An 18,913-nucleotide genomic window follows, 5' to 3' on the forward strand; every position below is an offset into this window, starting at 1 on the left:
GGTAAGGATTATTTCCGTATCAGAATAACGTTTATACTCTTTATACTTTAGAACATGTTAAATATTCCTAGATAGGTTTTCGGGCTTTTTTGGTCGAAAAAAGTATGTGCTATTTATAGAGCCATTAATTGTCTACTCCGCGACACGTTAAAATTTATAGTCTAAGCATACCTTCTCTTCCTGCAGATCGTGGTTTTCATACGTTTGATCTTCAAAGCCTTTGTTGTCATATTGCTTTTTGAGGTTGGTTTTCGATGTGCCTAAAGGAATACACGAACCTCTTTGATTTCCTTTCATGCATAATACGACGAACTGTATCACACGCTTATCCAATCAACTTATAACCAATATTTATATACATTACTATATTATTAAACAGACATACTTTATTCAACGAATCATATTTGAATATAATATGTCACCTTACCCTTCTTATTGCCTTTTTTAACTTCAGCGTATATATCTGAATTTAGAGGTTTCGAGGTTTTCGCTTTTTTCGGTTGAGCGTACAAATTGTTAGTCGCTGCAGTTTTTGTTTCGTTTCCTTTGCGCTTTGGAATGTCCCCAGCAGGAACATACATTGAGTTTTCAACAATATCTGGCAGTTCTGAAATACATAATAGTTAGCAAGGTCATAATTCTTTGTTTAGTGCAAGGTTCCGGTAAAAAAATATAATGCAGAAAAACTTGTCTAGAAAAAACAGCCGGCTATGTGCAAATAAGACAAATAAAACACATATGCGGGTTTATAAATTGCAAAACTATAATTATTTTAATGGTTTGTTTTAGATTAATGCCAACTATTCAATGCTAAATATTCAACATTCCCTTGTCCTGAAACACAGGGTTGCCTAAACAAACTTTTTCGGTACCGCTCATAATGATAGCAGGGAAAATTAAGGATTGATTCTTATTTTTGTGCAGTATGAACGTTCGGCCGCTATTTTGGAAAATTTGAATATTACTACCTCAATCAAAATCAAATCAAATAACGATACAATTCAATACAATACAAACATCTTTATTGCTCTCTGGTCATACATACATGACCACATGATGACAAATAACTTGAGTCAACAGTGTCAATAAGAGCTTAATAATACTAATACGAAGAAAGATGACTTTGTCTCGAGTGTCGGAAATAAAAAGGTTGTGTATTTTTATAGTCATTTATGTATGAAATATGTCACTTATTATAGAAAAGAGGGAGAAAGTTATTTTAAATATATTTACAGAATAAAAGAGATGTACGATAGAGTGTCAGATAACAAACACTGTGTCTTGTACAAACATAACGTATAAATTAGTTACAAACGGTATGAGGGAACTCAATATAATTGCTTAAATTAAACAAAATGAGAGAAATTTTCACTTGTTGATTGAAGTTACGTATTAAATGTTTCACAAATAAAGCTACTTTTGTCATTAATCTTCATTTGTGCAAGTCAATAGTTCATTGTTATAATTTTATTTGGCCTATTGACATAAGAGGTTGGAAGGTTTTTTTCTTCTTTATTTTAGTTCGATGTCTCAACTGGCATAAGAAAATAAATTATGCAAGGTTGCTAACCTGGTGCAAAAAGGGTGTATAGATAGGTTATGGTTACTCGGGTTGCACAGTGGTACTTTCATATAACTGTCTTATACCTGTGCAATTGGCAATATAATCCGGTTTGGGTTGTAGAGATGGTTCGTAATGCATACGATTTTTTTATGATAGTTACTATTAATAGACCAGTTCGGTAGACGGTTCATGTAATGGTTATTGTTGATATTTTTAAAGAATAAATTTACAAATAGAAATTTTTGAGAAAAATGTATAACAATTTCAATCAAAATATTTCTATTAAAAATAATTTAGAAGTTAAACTCATGATAATATACATTTCATTAAGGCGGATACAGTAGCGATGGTCCTTTATTTTCATAGTCCTTGGATATTTGTTTATCACATGACGTTCCTTATTTCGAGCAATATACAACCAAAACTTATGTTCTTTTGATTATATTTGTTCTATTTACGTCATCATTACTAGTGCATGTTTTTTTAAACATAAAACAGAATTCGTATCACACACACTGTGTTTTCTGATTCCGTATCTTGCAGTTGCATAGTGTGCAAGCGCCCATAGACTTAGCACATGTGGTGTGTAAGACCTTTGAGAGTGACGTCATATATGCATAGCGATGAACGTACACCCGCTTCGTAGCTACGTTTTGTGCATTCAGCGTTGTGAGTAATCAAATAAATATTTATGATATAAATAAAATATCACAATCTTGGTCAGCAATACGAAATTTATTAAACTCCTAAATTAAAATTGATAAAAACGCGACAAGGCTCGCAAATGTCAAATGTAGAAAAACGTTAAATAAATCATCCCGTAATGAATGACCGTTCATGTAATATTCTCTAAATAAGCGTCCATTGTTCAGAAAAATAAATAAAATCAAACAGAAAACTCATGGGATGAAAATAATCTTACTTTCGTTGCCTTTAATACAAAAGTTTATCAAACTCGTTCGCCAAAGCTCGCTTTATTACTTTTCATAAACTCGTTTCATACATGATTCTGATATTAAACATTCATCTGCCATTATTTCAAGTTTCAAGTTAACGACTAAGATCATTCAACATCACATAATTTGTGTTTTTAAAATATAAAAAACATAATCGGTTAGAAAACACATATATTTTTTCTTAAAAATTTGGTTGAAATCTTTACAGTAGAGGACGCGATAAACTCATAAATAATAAAAGCCATAATTTTAATTTTTGTAATATTGTTTTCCATAAATGATAAAGCAATTCAAAAGTGTCCTTTGTTTCCTATTTCCTTGACCTTTCACGGAAAATATTAAGTTACAAATTTTGTTTATGGCAATATTCGATAAAATAATTTAAATCTGGAATTTATAATACGGTTTCAGCTTCCTCATCGAAACTCTGAATACTGCTATAAACTGCCTTTATATCTTACGTTTTGCAATTATATACAAACAATCATAAAACGGAAGTAGTTTTCCGTAACGAGTTTTATGAACATTTAATATCATAAATACTGTTATAATCATGAAATAACGTCTTTATAAATTGCTGATATACAACTGTTGTAATAACTAACGTGAGGTCATAAATGTACAACGCTTAAAATGTGAGCGCTATAACGCGACGCTTTATGTATTTAGCTCTATAAATCAACATATAAATATTTATGATAAATAAACAAAATTATATTCGTAATGTTTCCAGATAAAATTGATTCCATATTGAATGAAAAATCATTTTATATTCCCTATGTATTTAGTTGTATCATTCTTATCGTTCTTATCATAGTAATATACTCACTTTTTTTTCTTTAATTATTTACTCCAGAGTGGCTGCTGAGGATTTAAGATCATTAACAATATTGTTCGAAAATAAACTTGGGAATGATCAATACCGATAATATTATTTACTATATTTAATCGAAAATGTTAAATTAACAATATCGAATGTATTTGAATTTTGGTGTTGCTTTTGTTAAATCTGCTGCGGCGTTTTGGCAAGCCGAAAGAGCAGTACTTCTATGATATAAATCATGAACTCATCAAGTTCGGATTTTAAAATAAAGGAAATTTCTATTTGGTACAGCAGAGATAAAAAAAGTCAAAAATGCATTCGGTGAACATACACAAATAAATCATTATATATGCTATATAATTCGAAATCGACTAATAAAACGTTCACTTACCATCATCTTCATCTTGCGGTCGTTTAGAAAGTGGGTCCATGCGGCTGAATCAAATACAAAATATTTATTAAATAGATGATATTAGTTTGTTCTAGTGTAAGATGGCAATATTTATGCCATATAAAAACCACTGTCAAATACATAGTGTTCACAATATCCGTATATGGAAGATTACCCCCACCTCTTGCAGCAATGGTCCATTCAATATCGATATGGCTTAAACAACAGTTGTTAAAAGTCACCGAAGTCACATATCTGCGACCGAAATCCCTTTTTGAAAAGAAATCGGTAAAGTAATGACAGAAGTTATACCACGAATGCATCATCATTATGATAAACATGTTACAGTCTTCTCATTAAATTTAAAGTCCATATGCAACTGACATCATTGCATACCTACATATTAAGGTTTCACTCAATATACAAAACATTGTATATGATACAACCATTGTTTATTTGTATGTGTGTGTATGAATCAGTAAACACATTAAATTAAAACACGTATCATAAATGTTAATTAATATTGCATCAAAATCAAACAGGCTTTAATCTTTCGCTACATCTTGAACATTATACTGTTACTCTTGTGAAACCATTTAAATAAGCTTAAGATGATATGACGGCCTAAGGTCATCTTAAGAATATTTCTTATTATTTTTTTTTAATTTGGCCGCCAGCTTCTGACTTGAATACATTAGTGAAGTATTTCCGTTCATTTCAGTCCATGTCAACCAGAAATCTGTATGAAATACAGTTCTTTGAACAAATATAAAGGAAATCAACCGTGATTCATTCCAGTTATATTCGGTTAAATCAGTCAGCCTTGCTGATTAGGGCAATATGTTCAAAGCAATCGTAAACTGGAATCCAACAATTTAGAAAGACGAAACCCTAGTGATGTTTAAAGTCACGAGGTACATAATACGCAGGTTTATCTCGTTGTAAACAGATCATTACCCCATGTAGGTAAGATTATTATTTATTTGTATTAATTAAATGCACTTTGTATTAGTCGTTAGGTTATACAATATAGACCTTATGTCTATCTTAATGTAAAAAAGATGTAATATTTCCTTTTTCCATGAGATTGTCTTAAGTCCGCACTTAACATATTCATTTTTATGTCGTAATAAATGATTATTTTATTGCAAGATTCACCATTGAGAATAGTGCAAACTTAGATACTACATCTGAGGTAGGTCAAATGAATTCTTCATTTCAGAACATGTAACGAAAGCCATTCAAGTGCTATATTAAGTTGACAAGGTAGGAAATGTTTCGAAAAAACGTTAAGATCACCCCTTTTATCTCTTTCCGTTTTTTTTTTGTTCTTACAATTACTTTCTACATTTCAGCAAAAGAAATCTATTTTAGATATAAATGAAATTTATAAGTCTTTTTAAATGTTATACAGTACAAATACTTAACAAAAACAAATTAGTTCCATTATTTCGGATATTTTTTGTGTTATATCAGTTCATCCGAAAAAGCAGAAAAAAAATATATGTTTATAATGTGGAAATGGAAAAAAAGAGAAAAAACAAGTACAAAACTGACTAGTCCTATTAAGGTTCGAACCAAGGAATAACATAAAAAGTTAGATGCATTATGCGAAAAAAATCAAAATAGATTAGAGTTATAGACAAAGATTTAACAATTCAGATACAAGTATCAAGCGTTTTCATCATTTTCTTTTATCGTTTCAAAATCTATCAATATCAGAAATTCCTACACGTGCATAAAAAAATAACAGCGGTAATCTATATTTGGAAATATTCAATGGGTCTGTCTTCACAGCTAGTGTCAAACCAACTTGAATATAGACTGTTAGATTTTTTAAATAATTAAAGATTAAACAAAGTTTGTTTCTTTGGTTTAATTTGACAAATTGTACTTACCGGTTTTCAGTTAATGTTTCTTTGTCTTTCAAGTCACCTACAATGAACATAACGGAACAGCAAAATAAACGTTTCCAATTTGCAAAACGTGTTGGTTATGAATGCATTAAAACAAGAACTCTAAAGATTGAATCTGGTAATGACAGGAGTCATGCAATAGTGGAGGTTGGCGTTGCAGCCTTACACAATTCAACTACAGCGGGATGTTAATATGTTTAAGTAGGTCATAGTAGTTTTTTTGTTGTGTAGTCTTACCCGACTGCCTGAATCTTATGACTAAAACGACAACTCCAATGATGATTAGTATTGAAACAACTCCTCCGCCGACGGCTCCGCCAATAACAGCTGCCGGGTGACCATCTGGTGTCCCTTTAAATGAAATAAAACATTATTCTTTTTTCATCATTTTAATGTGTTAAGGTGCATTACCATACGGTCAAAGCACAAGCTACATTTTTTCTTGGTCGCCACTCGGTACATACACTAAACTAACTTTTTTCTGAAATAAAAAAGTAAAAATGAACTAAACTTCAGCTTATCAGTTTTGTAGGCATCAATAAACACCCGCTAGTGTATAAGTGAAGATAACAGTAAAGAAAACAACGCAAACATATATAAATAAGGCATTATAGCAATTATATAGGGGGGTTTCTATCAGTATATTTAAACACAAACGTTATGGTTACATATAATTTGTTTTGAATATGGTGTCTAGTTGGGCGTTATGAAACGCGACGAAAAAATGACATTCTTTTCCTGGTGTATTCATATTTATTTTTAAAGTTGCATTTGCTTTTCATTTAACTTTTATTTGAAGTTTGTTTATAAGTGTTAAAAGTTTGTATAGCATCTTTCTGAATTTCACTTGTCATATAAAAAACTTCATTTACACAATTAAGAAGCTACATATAAGGGTATATTTTCGCTTTAAAATATACCATCAAATGTCTCTTGCTTGGTTGTAAATCATTGATTTAGAAACAATAAATGTTTTTCAACCCGTTCCATAAAGGTATCCTAAATATTATTTCAATTACTTTTAATATGGTGATCATGTTTTTTAGAAATTAAAGTACTAAAGAAGTCTACTTTATATATATATCAATGCGTATATATCATTGTCGTTAAATTCAAATAATTCATTATAAGTTTTCGATTTAAAGTATTGCCTCAACTTCAAACATTTATTGTTGCTTTATATGTTTCGATGAGAGAGAGAGAGAGACAGAGAGAGAGAGAGAGGGAGAAAGAGAGAGAGAGAGGGGGAATTTGTTATTCGTAGACAAAGATATGTCGAAGACCGAACATGGATCGCGCGATTGTCGGTCCATGGCTATAATACTTAGTCTACTCCGACGGTGCAATTTTAGTGCAATTGAATTTACACACATTCGCAGGACTAGTTATAGGAAGTACATATGTATATTTTCAGCTCGTCGCTATGACATCACATTTATAGATCCCGGCCTTGTCCTTTTATTATCTTGATGGTTTCAATCGGTGATATATATATATCATTTACCATACCCGGTGACTTACCCAGTGACCAGTTCTTTCAATAGCATTTAAGACCCTCCCGGATGGTAAACATACAGACAAATGAGAAAATGACATGTACAAGGACATAAACATTGGCAATTCGCAGCGCAAAATAAGCCACCATAGTCTTGGATCAAACCAATATCGCTGGATGCCGGTTCATCGTCAGATTTAAATTGTTGTGTTTAATACAACATTTTTAATTTTTAAACCGTGAATATTGACTGGTGTTAATAAACTCGAGAACAAAAGAAACGCCTCACCTAAGTACAAACTGAAACTTTGTAAGTTGTACGTAAGTTGTAAGTAGGAACGAAAAAATATCAACGAGTACATACACAATTTATTCGATTTGGTTATTTAAAACAGCAACACTGGTTGATAAAACACGTCGGAACGGAAGAGGGATCAAGTTGTCTTATAAACTTTAATAATGATTATGTCAACCATCACTTCGAAGACATTCTTTTTCTCTGGACGGCATTTATCGACACAAACCTCGCATCGCTTGCCGCGGAATAAAAGCACATTCCTCTCTAAGTGCGTGGGCAAACTCATTACGTGTCCGTGACGCTGGGTGACTTCGTCGTAAACGACGCCCTAAATCATCCAAACATGTTTAATAGGGTTTTAATCCGGTGATTTTGAAGGCCATTCTAGTGTATCAAGAATTCCATTGTGATTATTGCCGTATGTGGACGGGCGTTGTCGTGCTGAAAGGTGAAACGTTGACTTTGCATCATTGGAATAATTACAGGCCGTACTTCGTCAATATTTCGTCTGGCGGTAACATTTCCCTCAAGTTCGATGAGTTCTGACCGAAAACTATGATTTATGGCATCCCACACCATTACAAACCCCCCCCCCCCCTCCGTATCGATCAGTCTCCAGAATTACATTCCTGTATTCCTGTTGAAATACACGTTTTCAATGACAGGCTTTCTCATGTATAAATGATATACGGACGCGCATACCGTCATATGATTCATTTAATCGCGAAGACAACAAAGTTAGAGACCGAGACGATTCTGAGAAAAAAAGGAAAAGGTAGAATATATGTAGGCAATAAGAGAAATGCAGAAGTAAGTGAACTTAAAGTAGGAGAAAAGACAGAAAAGGCAAAACAGACACGCCGTGCAATCCCGTGGCGTACATCGTGTCGCACAAAAGGAAATAGTGTAGTTATTTGATCAGGTATTGGCGAAATAGAATTAAAAATATTATACATATTTTATTCATTTATTTTTAACTTGTATTTTGACCCTGTCTCGGAAATAAGAAAATTATTTTTACTCAAATTTAAGACCGCGGCAAACTCCATAGAGGTTCAAAACATTCAAAATAACATAAAATATTTGGTTCATAACGGGATAATTGGGAGAATTGATAACATTTTGATAAAATTGGTGAACATGTCTGAACATTGTTTGATATTGCTTTCTTTATTGCTTATATTTGAATTGCTTTTCAGATGTAGTTGCTTTTGTTTAATAAACATTTATCCTGTGTATTTTGTTTTTTTTATCAGAGTTTAGTGTATGCTTAATGTTAGCTTAAAATCATGCTTGCCACGTTTATTTGTAGTTCGCGGGCTTAAATTGTCCGGGATAACTTGAGAAAGGATATATCCATGAATGTTATGTGAGTGGTGTGAATATATTATCATTATCATATTTAGTATTTAGTTATATTACGTTATATGTTTATTGATTATGATGCAAAGGTCCAAAAGGGGAAGAGCTGTAATAAATGTCGTGTAACAGACAATAAACAGTCTAATTACTGTGTATGTTGAGTCAATACAGACAGGGCCTTTCAAATACCTGTTTCATGTATTCAGTTGTTATCTGGACGCTGTGCGAGTTACATATGCTTATTAACTCATGTACCTTCAATGATGTTGTTCCTTAAATGATGTACGAGGAATGGTGAATATAACAGCGACCATCCTAGTAATCAAAACACAATGTCGTGATCTATATATTGAACAATAAACAAACAAGCTTAATTAAAGCAGTCATGGTGGTGGTCGGTCCAAGAATAATAACATTGGAGGCGTCTGTTAATCATTTAAATGTGCATATTCCCCATGTGATACTTCTCTTTACAAACCATTATTTTATTTTCGAATTATAACATTATTCTACATTTACCGTTTATATAGCGTTTTGTGCTAAATAAAGATGTTTAAAAAATACTTTATTACAGTTACTTACTAATTTGGGCGCGATTTTTAATAAAAACAGTACGGCAATAGTTATTGTGCAATATATTTATTGTAACTGTGTAATCGGGGAACATTGGCATTTTTTCTTAAGCTGGCTTATTTTCAATCCAGTGATAAATAGCAAGTCCACCTAACTGTCTCTACTCTTTTCAGAGACAGGCCGATTCACGTGCGTCACTTGCAATAGTAGAATAGTTTTGTCAGGATAGAAACAGAAAGTTTCATACAATGCTCTTAGTTTTATCAGATTAATGTTTTGCGTGGCATACGAGAAACCACTTACCAGAAATTACACGTTTAAGAGTTTGAAAAGTAACGTTCACAGATGCAGTAGAGCCCTCTTCATTGGCTGCAAAGAGAGAGACGAGGTATTCAGTTCCAGAATCCAAATTTTCAACAGTGTATTTCATCACCTCTCTATCTTCTTGTGATAACGTTTGTGATATAAAGCCGGTGTCATCGACCCGTTTCCCATAGGAAATGTGAAATTCCTGAGGAGATCCGTTGTCAAATCCGGGAATCCAGGTCAATACAACACTCGTCTGGCGTATTGTATCTTTGATAACGTGGAAGTCCGTTGGTAAATCAGGTTTTCCTGCAATAAAGTATACTGAAGCCGTATACTCAAAGTTTTACTGTTACTTGTTAAAGTTCTGACATTTTCTCCCCAGAAATAACGCTGATATTTCTTATATATATTGATGTGAAGTGATGTTGCTGAATATCTATCATTTCTAAGAACATTTAAATTATATTTGAAACAGGATAAATAAGAAATACGGTCCATTTGTAACAAATTAGAGGAAAATGTAACATAACTATTATTATTCAGACGAGCTGGTTGATTAATAATACAGAGATATTTTGCCGACAATCCCTAAAATCAATCAAAAGATATACATGCCGTTGCCTCACACCAATTTTCACCACATCATTTTTAACTGAAGTAATTGAGGAGAAATGATTTTTTTTAAAAGCGGCCATGCCCTTGACCTAACAAACCCGAAATTCTCTCCCAATGATTTTAATTATTCGAATTGACATATCGAAACTTCTCTTATCTTGACATGCTCATATTTATAGCTGTATTTTTAATTTCTTATGATGAGTAAGGAATATTAAATTGTACGATAATTCATATATGCCTGTTCATAGGTATCAAACGAAATCTGAAGCAATACTTTTTTTCTATGAAAAGCAAATCACAAACCAAGAGGCCTGATTTAAAATCGAAAATGAATGAATAAGGATACGGAAGTCGCGTTTTTATTTATATAATGTGTAAGTAATGAAAGTATATACCGATGGGTCTAAGGTGTAACCATTCGACTAGTGTATCACCAATTCCATTAGACACTGATAATTTGTACAGTCTGTAATCTTCAATCTGAACGTCCAGAACCGTTACTTGACTTGATAAACCTTCTGTTGATATTTCAAATTTGTTCATGTCAATTGGCAAATGCTCACAAGAACTGTAATTCCAACACCGCTCCCAAACAAACTCTGAGGGTTTTGGCATAGGGTATGCAGCTATTTTGTAAACTAGAGATGCGTTCTCATGTTGGCGGGCAGTGAAGTTAAGCTGTGTCTCCACTCCAGGGGGTCGCCTCGGGGAACCTGAAATAACAATAAACATTTAGTTGGCATTAAGACAGGCATGTCTGCCAGTTGTTCTCATTACGGAGATTTTATTATAACATTTCCATAACATAATATTGATCAAGACGTATTCCAAAACACAAAGACATAGCAATTGTAGGTAATGAATTCAAATACCAAAACGATAACACTGTCAACAATCATTAACAGCTTTACGTTGATATCGAGTTATTCAATTTAAATATAAAAATATTATTTGCGATAAAAGCATGATTTTGTTTTCAGGCCAATTTGACATTTAACGGTGGAAGTAAAAGTACAACGAAATCGACAAGGACAAGCCTAGCAACGTGGACATTTGAAATAATGGCGAGATTGTGAAAATCTACTTGTATTTCTATTTGTAGCTACTCGTTTAATTCAACAATTAATAGAATAGGGACAAACCCAGTCGTCACTTCAAACCCTTTTAAGAGGTACAAAATTACAAAATAAAAAAATAAAAACATGCATACCGTTGTTAAAGCCAATCACTTAACACGAACATTTTCATAAACCAATTGTTAATCACATATCTACATTTACACAGATGAAGACTACACACTGCCATCTTATACAAAATATACATACGCGAGTGTCGTAGCACTTCATAATTATATAACGAATACTACAAGGACGGGCCTTTCAGCTGGAGCGTAAAATGATATATATATATATATATATATATATATATATATACCTTTAATTCCGCCATTAATGAAGACAATACTGTCTATATATAAATATATATATATATATATATAGAGAGAGAGAGAGAGAGAGTAGGAGAGATATATATAGATATATATCTGTTTTGTAGACTCTTGTATATGTATAGATACATTTAATTCCGCCATAAATGACGACATTACTTTTTAATTATATTGATAAATAAATACAATATTCGCAATCACCTTTAGAATATAGCTGCATTTAAACAAAGTAAGGGCATACAACATCATGAAATATATGGGTATATAATATGGTACTAATACATACATGAACTTTACTTTTACTTACACATGGACAATGAATTTACAATAAACCAAACTTGAACTATCACAGTAGTGATGACTATCCCCGAAGACTATTTAGCTTGGGCAAATAACAAAATACATAGGGGATATCATGATAGGACGCTTTTCTGCTGACCTGTATCACGTCGAGTTCGGTGTGTAAACACGTATCCGCCGAGACAAATAAATAATTCCAACCTGATACATGTCACCAGAAAAGCGTTTTATCGTAATATTCCATTTATTATGTACCTGCCTTTTTAATTCTCCGTTTTATTTTTCGGTTTCAATTTTATTTAAATTTACCGCCATCTATCAAATACGCGTATGAATTCAAATGTGTTACGTAGTTTTGTGTAATGAAGTCAAGGGAGGCTACTACAGCGAAACGAAGTCAGAAGTTACAGAATTCACTTTATTGAGCAAAATATGAATAAAATATTTAGTGTTTCGCAAAATTAACAAAATTCATAATGCGAAAACAATTATTAAAATAAAAAAACGGCACTTATTTTACTAGTATACGCTTATCGCCATTTCCTGTAGACGTAACGCGGCCATTTTTAACAATATTCGTGGGATTTTTTGACGATCATAATACGCAAAATTCAGGGAAGTTCGTGAGTCAATCGCTAATTCTATCGTTGACGGGAATTCGCCTTCTTCTTTGTATTGGAGAGCTGCTCATATGCATTATGATAAATATTGATATTGCAACAATTTATGAACTTCGAAATGGCAAACAACTAGTTCACTGAAGCAGCTGTCTAGATAGACTGGAATTGTTTTCTGCCTCGTGCTTATCCTCATGGATTTTTGAAGAACATGAGAGCCATGTTCCTGAATATATACACGCTTCTGGAGCGTGAGTAAAGTTAGATAATTTAATGTATTAAAAAGATGGCGGGTTTTTTTTTTTTTGGTCACGCTATTTTTAGCAACGCGAAAGTTCGAGATTACACACTGTACTCGCATGATACGAAATAAATAAACAACAGTATTATGATACGATTTTTTCAATACGGTGTGCTGTATTTTCACTGTTGGATATGGAATAGGAAATTGATAGGCATATAATAAAAATTACAAAAGTGTTTTTGAATAATATACGAAGGAAAATATTTCTTATATGCAACACTATCAAAATAAAATATTCAATTTACACAAACCGGTAAAGTGATGTTTTAAAGGCATTAACTTAAACACGCACAGAGATCTTGTCAACCTACATCTTGCCGGCTGTCGTCTACTTATGGTGTTAACTTATGCCAAAATATATCGGAACTCAACACCATGGACCGAACATTAACCACTATCAAAAGTGAGGTTGTTAGAGCAAAAAATACATTGTTTAGGGCCGCGCAGAAACCTTGATGTTTACACTAGGGGCCGGGTATTAGGCGCTACGCGTCGTTATCATATGATGGTCAACAACGCAATAGAGTTCTAAATTCACACCAGGAATGACAAACTTATGAACCCAAAACCATCAATTACCACCATGTGGACCGATATAGACACACTGACAAGGTTGACAGTGACCTTGACCTTGAAGGTTTGGACCTGGATCTTAGACGCGACAAGTGGTTATCTTATGTTGGTCACTTTTGGCGTGTTCCTTAAAATAGCCATAATGAATGACAAAGTTATGGGCAAGACAGAAAAGCCGGATGTACGGATTGACGGGTATGATGAATGCATGATGAATCATATATGGCCCCTACTTCGCAATCAACAACATATGTGCAATCCTAAATAAGTAAATACATATGTTTCAATAAAAAAAAGTTTCAACGTTGCACCTGTTTCATAAACTTCCCGAAAATGAACCTCTAGTGGTTCAAACAGTTCGAATGATGTTGATTATATTAATCGTTATTTAAGGATATTGTTGAAACTTAACTAGTATAAGTTCCATGTACATGTTAAAAAAGCGATCACAAGAGTTTACAAAAGTACATATATATATATACAAACAAAGGTTAAAGGTGCCAACGTACAATTTCAGCATTTTGAGAAAAACGAAAAATTACGAAAATATTGAAATCCCTTCTTTTTCCGAAAAAGCTATTGTCATATTTTGCCAAGTCTAACTTAAATGACCATTGATTGTCACGTTGAGGACGTAAGAAGACAAAATATAAGTAAAACACATATTTTTTGCACTATAAATTAGATACAAATGCTCTTAGATATAAATGTGTTGGTGTAAAAGGTGCTATATGTAGTTGGCACTGTTCAAAAAAATTGTTACAAAAAGTTAAAGGTGCCAAGTACGGATAGCACCTTTTGCCGCTATTTTAGTTTATCAAAATTGAGTACTTCTAGAAGTAGAAGGGGCCAAAATGCAGTTAAACCCTTTAAGCACTATAAAGAAAACCTGATTATTATAAAACTTATTCAAATATATATATCTTTAGATAAAATAAAAAAAATATCATGTGGTTCCTTTATTTAGATGTTTAATGCATATTGTAACACAATACGAAGTGAGATACACTTTAACACTAAATATTTTACATTTATCTTCGTAGAACAGTTCTTCATTGTACACACAAACTTTTGTTATGCACTTGCTTCATCACACTCAGAAATGTCGTCGTTGTTGACAATCCATTCGCAATTTTCTCGCAATGTTAACATCTCACTCTTTGTCCGTCTCATCTCTACTGTTCATACGGTTTCGCTTCAATCCAACTGACGGCACCGCTATATATGTTTTACTCGTCGTTTCCATCCTTTGTCTCTGGTTGGCGTACTATGATCCACAGAAACTCCTGCATGAATATTTTGTGTGACATAGGCATCACTTAGATTTAAACAGCTAGATTCCTTTGACAAACGTGAACGCTCGCTCCGGTCAAAAATATTATGTTATTATGTTCAATAAAAACCATGCAATCCAATGTTTTATTCAAACTGCATTGCTCTTAGTCGCAAAAGTATGGACTATTCCGCTAATGAAGTGGCTCCCGGAATTACCGCACATTGGCGCCTGTTCTCTAAGTAATTGGAAAACCAAGACTGTAGATGACTTCAAATGCCTTCTTTTACGAGTTTATGTAGTAGACCACGATGCCAAATTTTGTCAAATGCTTTACTTATATAAAAAAGTTATCTCGTATTTCAAGACCATTGTCGAGAGCTTGACAGAAACTATTATAGAGGTAGGTAAGCTGGTTGACAGTAGAATCACCTGGCAGAAAGCCGGATTGGGATCGGGTAAAGAAACGTGTTTCACGAAGAAAGTTGAATACATGTTTAAATATAATTATTTCAAAAACCTTCTCCTTAGTATTCGAAAGACAAATTTGGCAATAGTTTGATGAGTTGGAAGGATCCTCCTTTTTTAAGGCAACGCGAACATTTGAATATTTCCAATTAGATGTAACAACACAATAAGTTAACGAATCATTAAACACATCACATAAATTTTGACAAAGTTCTGCAGAAGCTTCAAGCAGAAAACGATCAATGCAATCAGGCCTAGGTGCTTTACCAACCGAGGGACTACTTAAAGCATCTTTGACTTCGGAAGGTACGATAACAATCGAATCAAGTTTAGCTTCATCATTAGTTAAATCAAGTTCAGATATTAGTTGTGTTGAATCGTCAACGTAAGCCTGAAGGACAAAGAAATTATAAAGGAGTTCGGCCTTGCCTTTGTCGCCTGCAGAAGTGAAGGGTTGAGAAGTAGTAGAATGTCTCGTGATTTAACCGGAATGATAACTGACTTTAGTGTTTTCCACCAATTAGAACTAAGTTCACTGGAATTGAGTTTCGAACAAGTGATCAAATATTTCAATTTTGAACTCCAAATTTAGAGCGACAACTTCATAACGCAATCCGCGAAACATAGTCCAATGTATCAGATTATTAGAGCGGTTGTCCTAATGTATCGGATTATTAGAGCGGTTGACCTTTCTATCAGCTCTTTTGCGTTGTCGAATTTTAATTTTAATGTCATTATTCATTCAAGGAGGTTCAAAAGGAATGATAGTTATTATATTGTTGAAAATACAGCTGTTGGAAATATCAACAATTGATTTAGTAAAATTAGAAGTGAACAAATCAATATTGTATTCCAAATTAGTGACCAATCCCCATTGTCAGATTTCCATATTCTACGACGAGTGATTTTCTTCACCAGTTTATGGTATCTAATCATTCCAAAAAATAGGGCAATGAAAACTAATGTTTTGATCTAGAAATGTCTCTCCATCTCAACTATGGACTAAGGAGTTTGAGTTAGAAACAAAAAAGAGATCGATAGTAGATGAATACTTTTCTGCAAAGTGTGTTAGAGTTGAGATGCATTGATCAATGGCAAACTGTTGTGATAAGGAGTTGGTTTTGCGACCCGGACTATTAACTGAAGTGTTCAGATTGAAATTACCTGTAATGATAATATCTTCAACGCCTTTTTCTCTTGCTAAACCTATAGAATCTTCAATGAGGCTATAATTGGTAGTATCATGGTTAGGAGGACGATAAAATACACCGATTTGTACACGTTTAGATTTGCGTATCTTTATTTCTACCCAGAGACGCTCAAGCGCAATTAACGTCAAATAATTCCGTTTTTTTTAATTTATACCGTCTCTAATTAGCTGCAACACCACCATATGAATTTCCTTGCCGATCACGTCGAACTGGTCATAAAAGCTAGGGATTAGAATAAAATCGTCTATGATTGCATCAGATAACCAAGTTTCAGAAACGGTTAGGATATCGAAGGAACTCAGGAAGCTCAGTTCTCTATATATATTCAATTCTGGTAGAAAACTTTGAATATCATAGTGCATAGTGACAAGGAAGTGGGAACAACACAAGAAAGTTGATAGCTTATTGGTCATACCACTATGTAAACTACTTAGGGAAGTGGCGTGTCTTGAACTAGGAAATTGATAATGGTTAATGTCCACTGACAGTGAAAGAATAATATGCAACCAAGTTCATACAACCATGGAAAACATAAATCGCATCAGTGTTTTGTTAAACATGCATTTGTACAAAACGTTTTACATGCCGTGCGAATTAATGTCCAATTGCACTGCGATCGCGTACATTGATCAAACTTAACTTGGAATCTTTGACGTGCAAGAATACCTTAGTAAGATGTAACTTTGACATTTAACAGTAAATAGTAAACACCTGCGTCGCTTTCTAAGCTCAGTAGGAAGAAAAGATACACAGTAAGATGGAAACGGCCGTTGTACCAATATTTAACATTTTGGATGTTTATTTTTGTTTGCATATTCATGTAATTAAACTTACAGCAATGAAATTTGCTAATACCAATTACGACACAATGTTCAAACAAGGTACGACCAAGTTATTCTTCACTAGAACATAAAATGCCAATAGTCTGAAGTACGAACAAACAGACGAAAATCTACTTGGATGTTCGAAGCGTAGTCAAGTATATAATGTCAAATATAGAAATATGATGGTCTAAGAATAGCAATGACATGTTTATAGTAGACATTAAATTTGAGTGTTCATGTACATAGCATGCATATGAACAAAAAGCATATGTCTTCGCCACTCTTAAAAATATGTTTTTCTATGACATTCGTGAAATAAAATACGAACTTACACTGAAATAAACAAATATCCTCTATTTATTGCTTACTAGCTTAAGTCATGAAATAGCTTGATATAGCTTGATTTGAATTGAAGTACACCTGTATTCTATATGTTTTGCCTTCCTTAATGACGCTTCGAAATTGATGTTTCTTACAAAACTCTTAGATTCTCTTGTCAAGACAACATTTTGTTCTATATTCATTTATAATTCTACTGCAGTTTTTATGTCAGAATATATAATACCCGTTTTGTTTAAAGTCCAGTTTGAATTGACAATGATGTTTTTACAAACATTTTGAGTAAACTATTGATGTTTATCTTTTGAATGGATTGTTCATCCAGTAATAATACGTTGTCTGCAATGCAAAATCTCCAAATGTAAGTAAATTAAATATATATACTTATATACTAAAATGACGTCATATAGTCATAAAATGACAGTGCAGTGTGTGTTTGTAGAGCCGTCCTGTGAGCTCCCAAAATTTCCTGTCATTTTACCCTTATTCTGTCTCGCGCGATAGTTTGTTTGTACAATCTGTTGGATATATAATTTATCGATTGAATACCATTTGGTTTTCTTGTTAAACAGATATCAGTGACTTATTTACATTTCCCTTGTTCTGTTGCTTACCTTCATATTTGAATCCTACTATTTTAAGAATGTTATTTATATGTACTTTAGATATGTAATCAAAAGTATCTGATTTACAATTCTAAAATTCCATTAAAAAAAGAACTATTCAATATATCTAGTCACTTAATATTGCAAGAAATGAAGTAGTCCGTCCCATAACGGTTTTGTTGCTATAAAATAAAATGTTTTGAAATAATGTGCAGACTTTCCTTTTTTGACCGCCAACACTTGTACACAATGTTGCATATACCTAGCTTGGATGCTTCTTGAGTTATCTCAGGATATATTTTTTTCGGTTGGACGTAAAAACATTTACACTATTTTTGTTGTCATAATACTCACAGAGTTATTATGGTAAATCATATGAATGAAATAATTTCATTATCGCCTGCTATTCACACACCGTGTCGTGAATGTTGCTTTTAAACTTCACGAGCTATCGCTGATGCAATCAAAAAGTGGTAGTTTCACTATTGTCGATGTCATAGCAGTCTAAACGTAACCCAGCAGGACTACTTCTTCAGATATTGCAGCCTTAATTTTTCCGGACATATCGACGGTCACACACAAACACAGACGGACGGACGAACGGATGGTAAACCTATAGTTTCCTCCATTAGAACCAGAGGGTGAAT

At 33.1% G+C, this 18,913-nt stretch overlaps 1 protein-coding gene across 2 annotated transcripts in view; it reads right to left on the bottom strand.

Moving 5' to 3' along the window:
- Positions 1–18,913, bottom strand: part of LOC128234399 (nephrin-like) — a 55,538-nt gene that overhangs the window by 1,763 nt on the left and 34,862 nt on the right. For both annotated transcript variants that reach the window (XM_052948615.1, XM_052948614.1), the window contains 7 exons: positions 10,701–11,018; positions 9,682–9,993; positions 5,888–6,001; positions 5,633–5,669; positions 3,735–3,778; positions 428–607; positions 172–260 (listed from right to left, as the gene is read on the bottom strand). In XM_052948615.1, coding sequence (XP_052804575.1) covers positions 172–260; positions 428–607; positions 3,735–3,778; positions 5,633–5,669; positions 5,888–6,001; positions 9,682–9,993; positions 10,701–11,018 — 1,094 coding nt within the window. The remainder of the gene's footprint in view (positions 1–171; positions 261–427; positions 608–3,734; positions 3,779–5,632; positions 5,670–5,887; positions 6,002–9,681; positions 9,994–10,700; positions 11,019–18,913) is intronic.

Source organism: Mya arenaria, chromosome 5 (assembly GCF_026914265.1).
Source record: "Mya arenaria isolate MELC-2E11 chromosome 5, ASM2691426v1".
Classification (NCBI taxonomy): Eukaryota; Metazoa; Mollusca; class Bivalvia; order Myida; family Myidae; genus Mya; species Mya arenaria.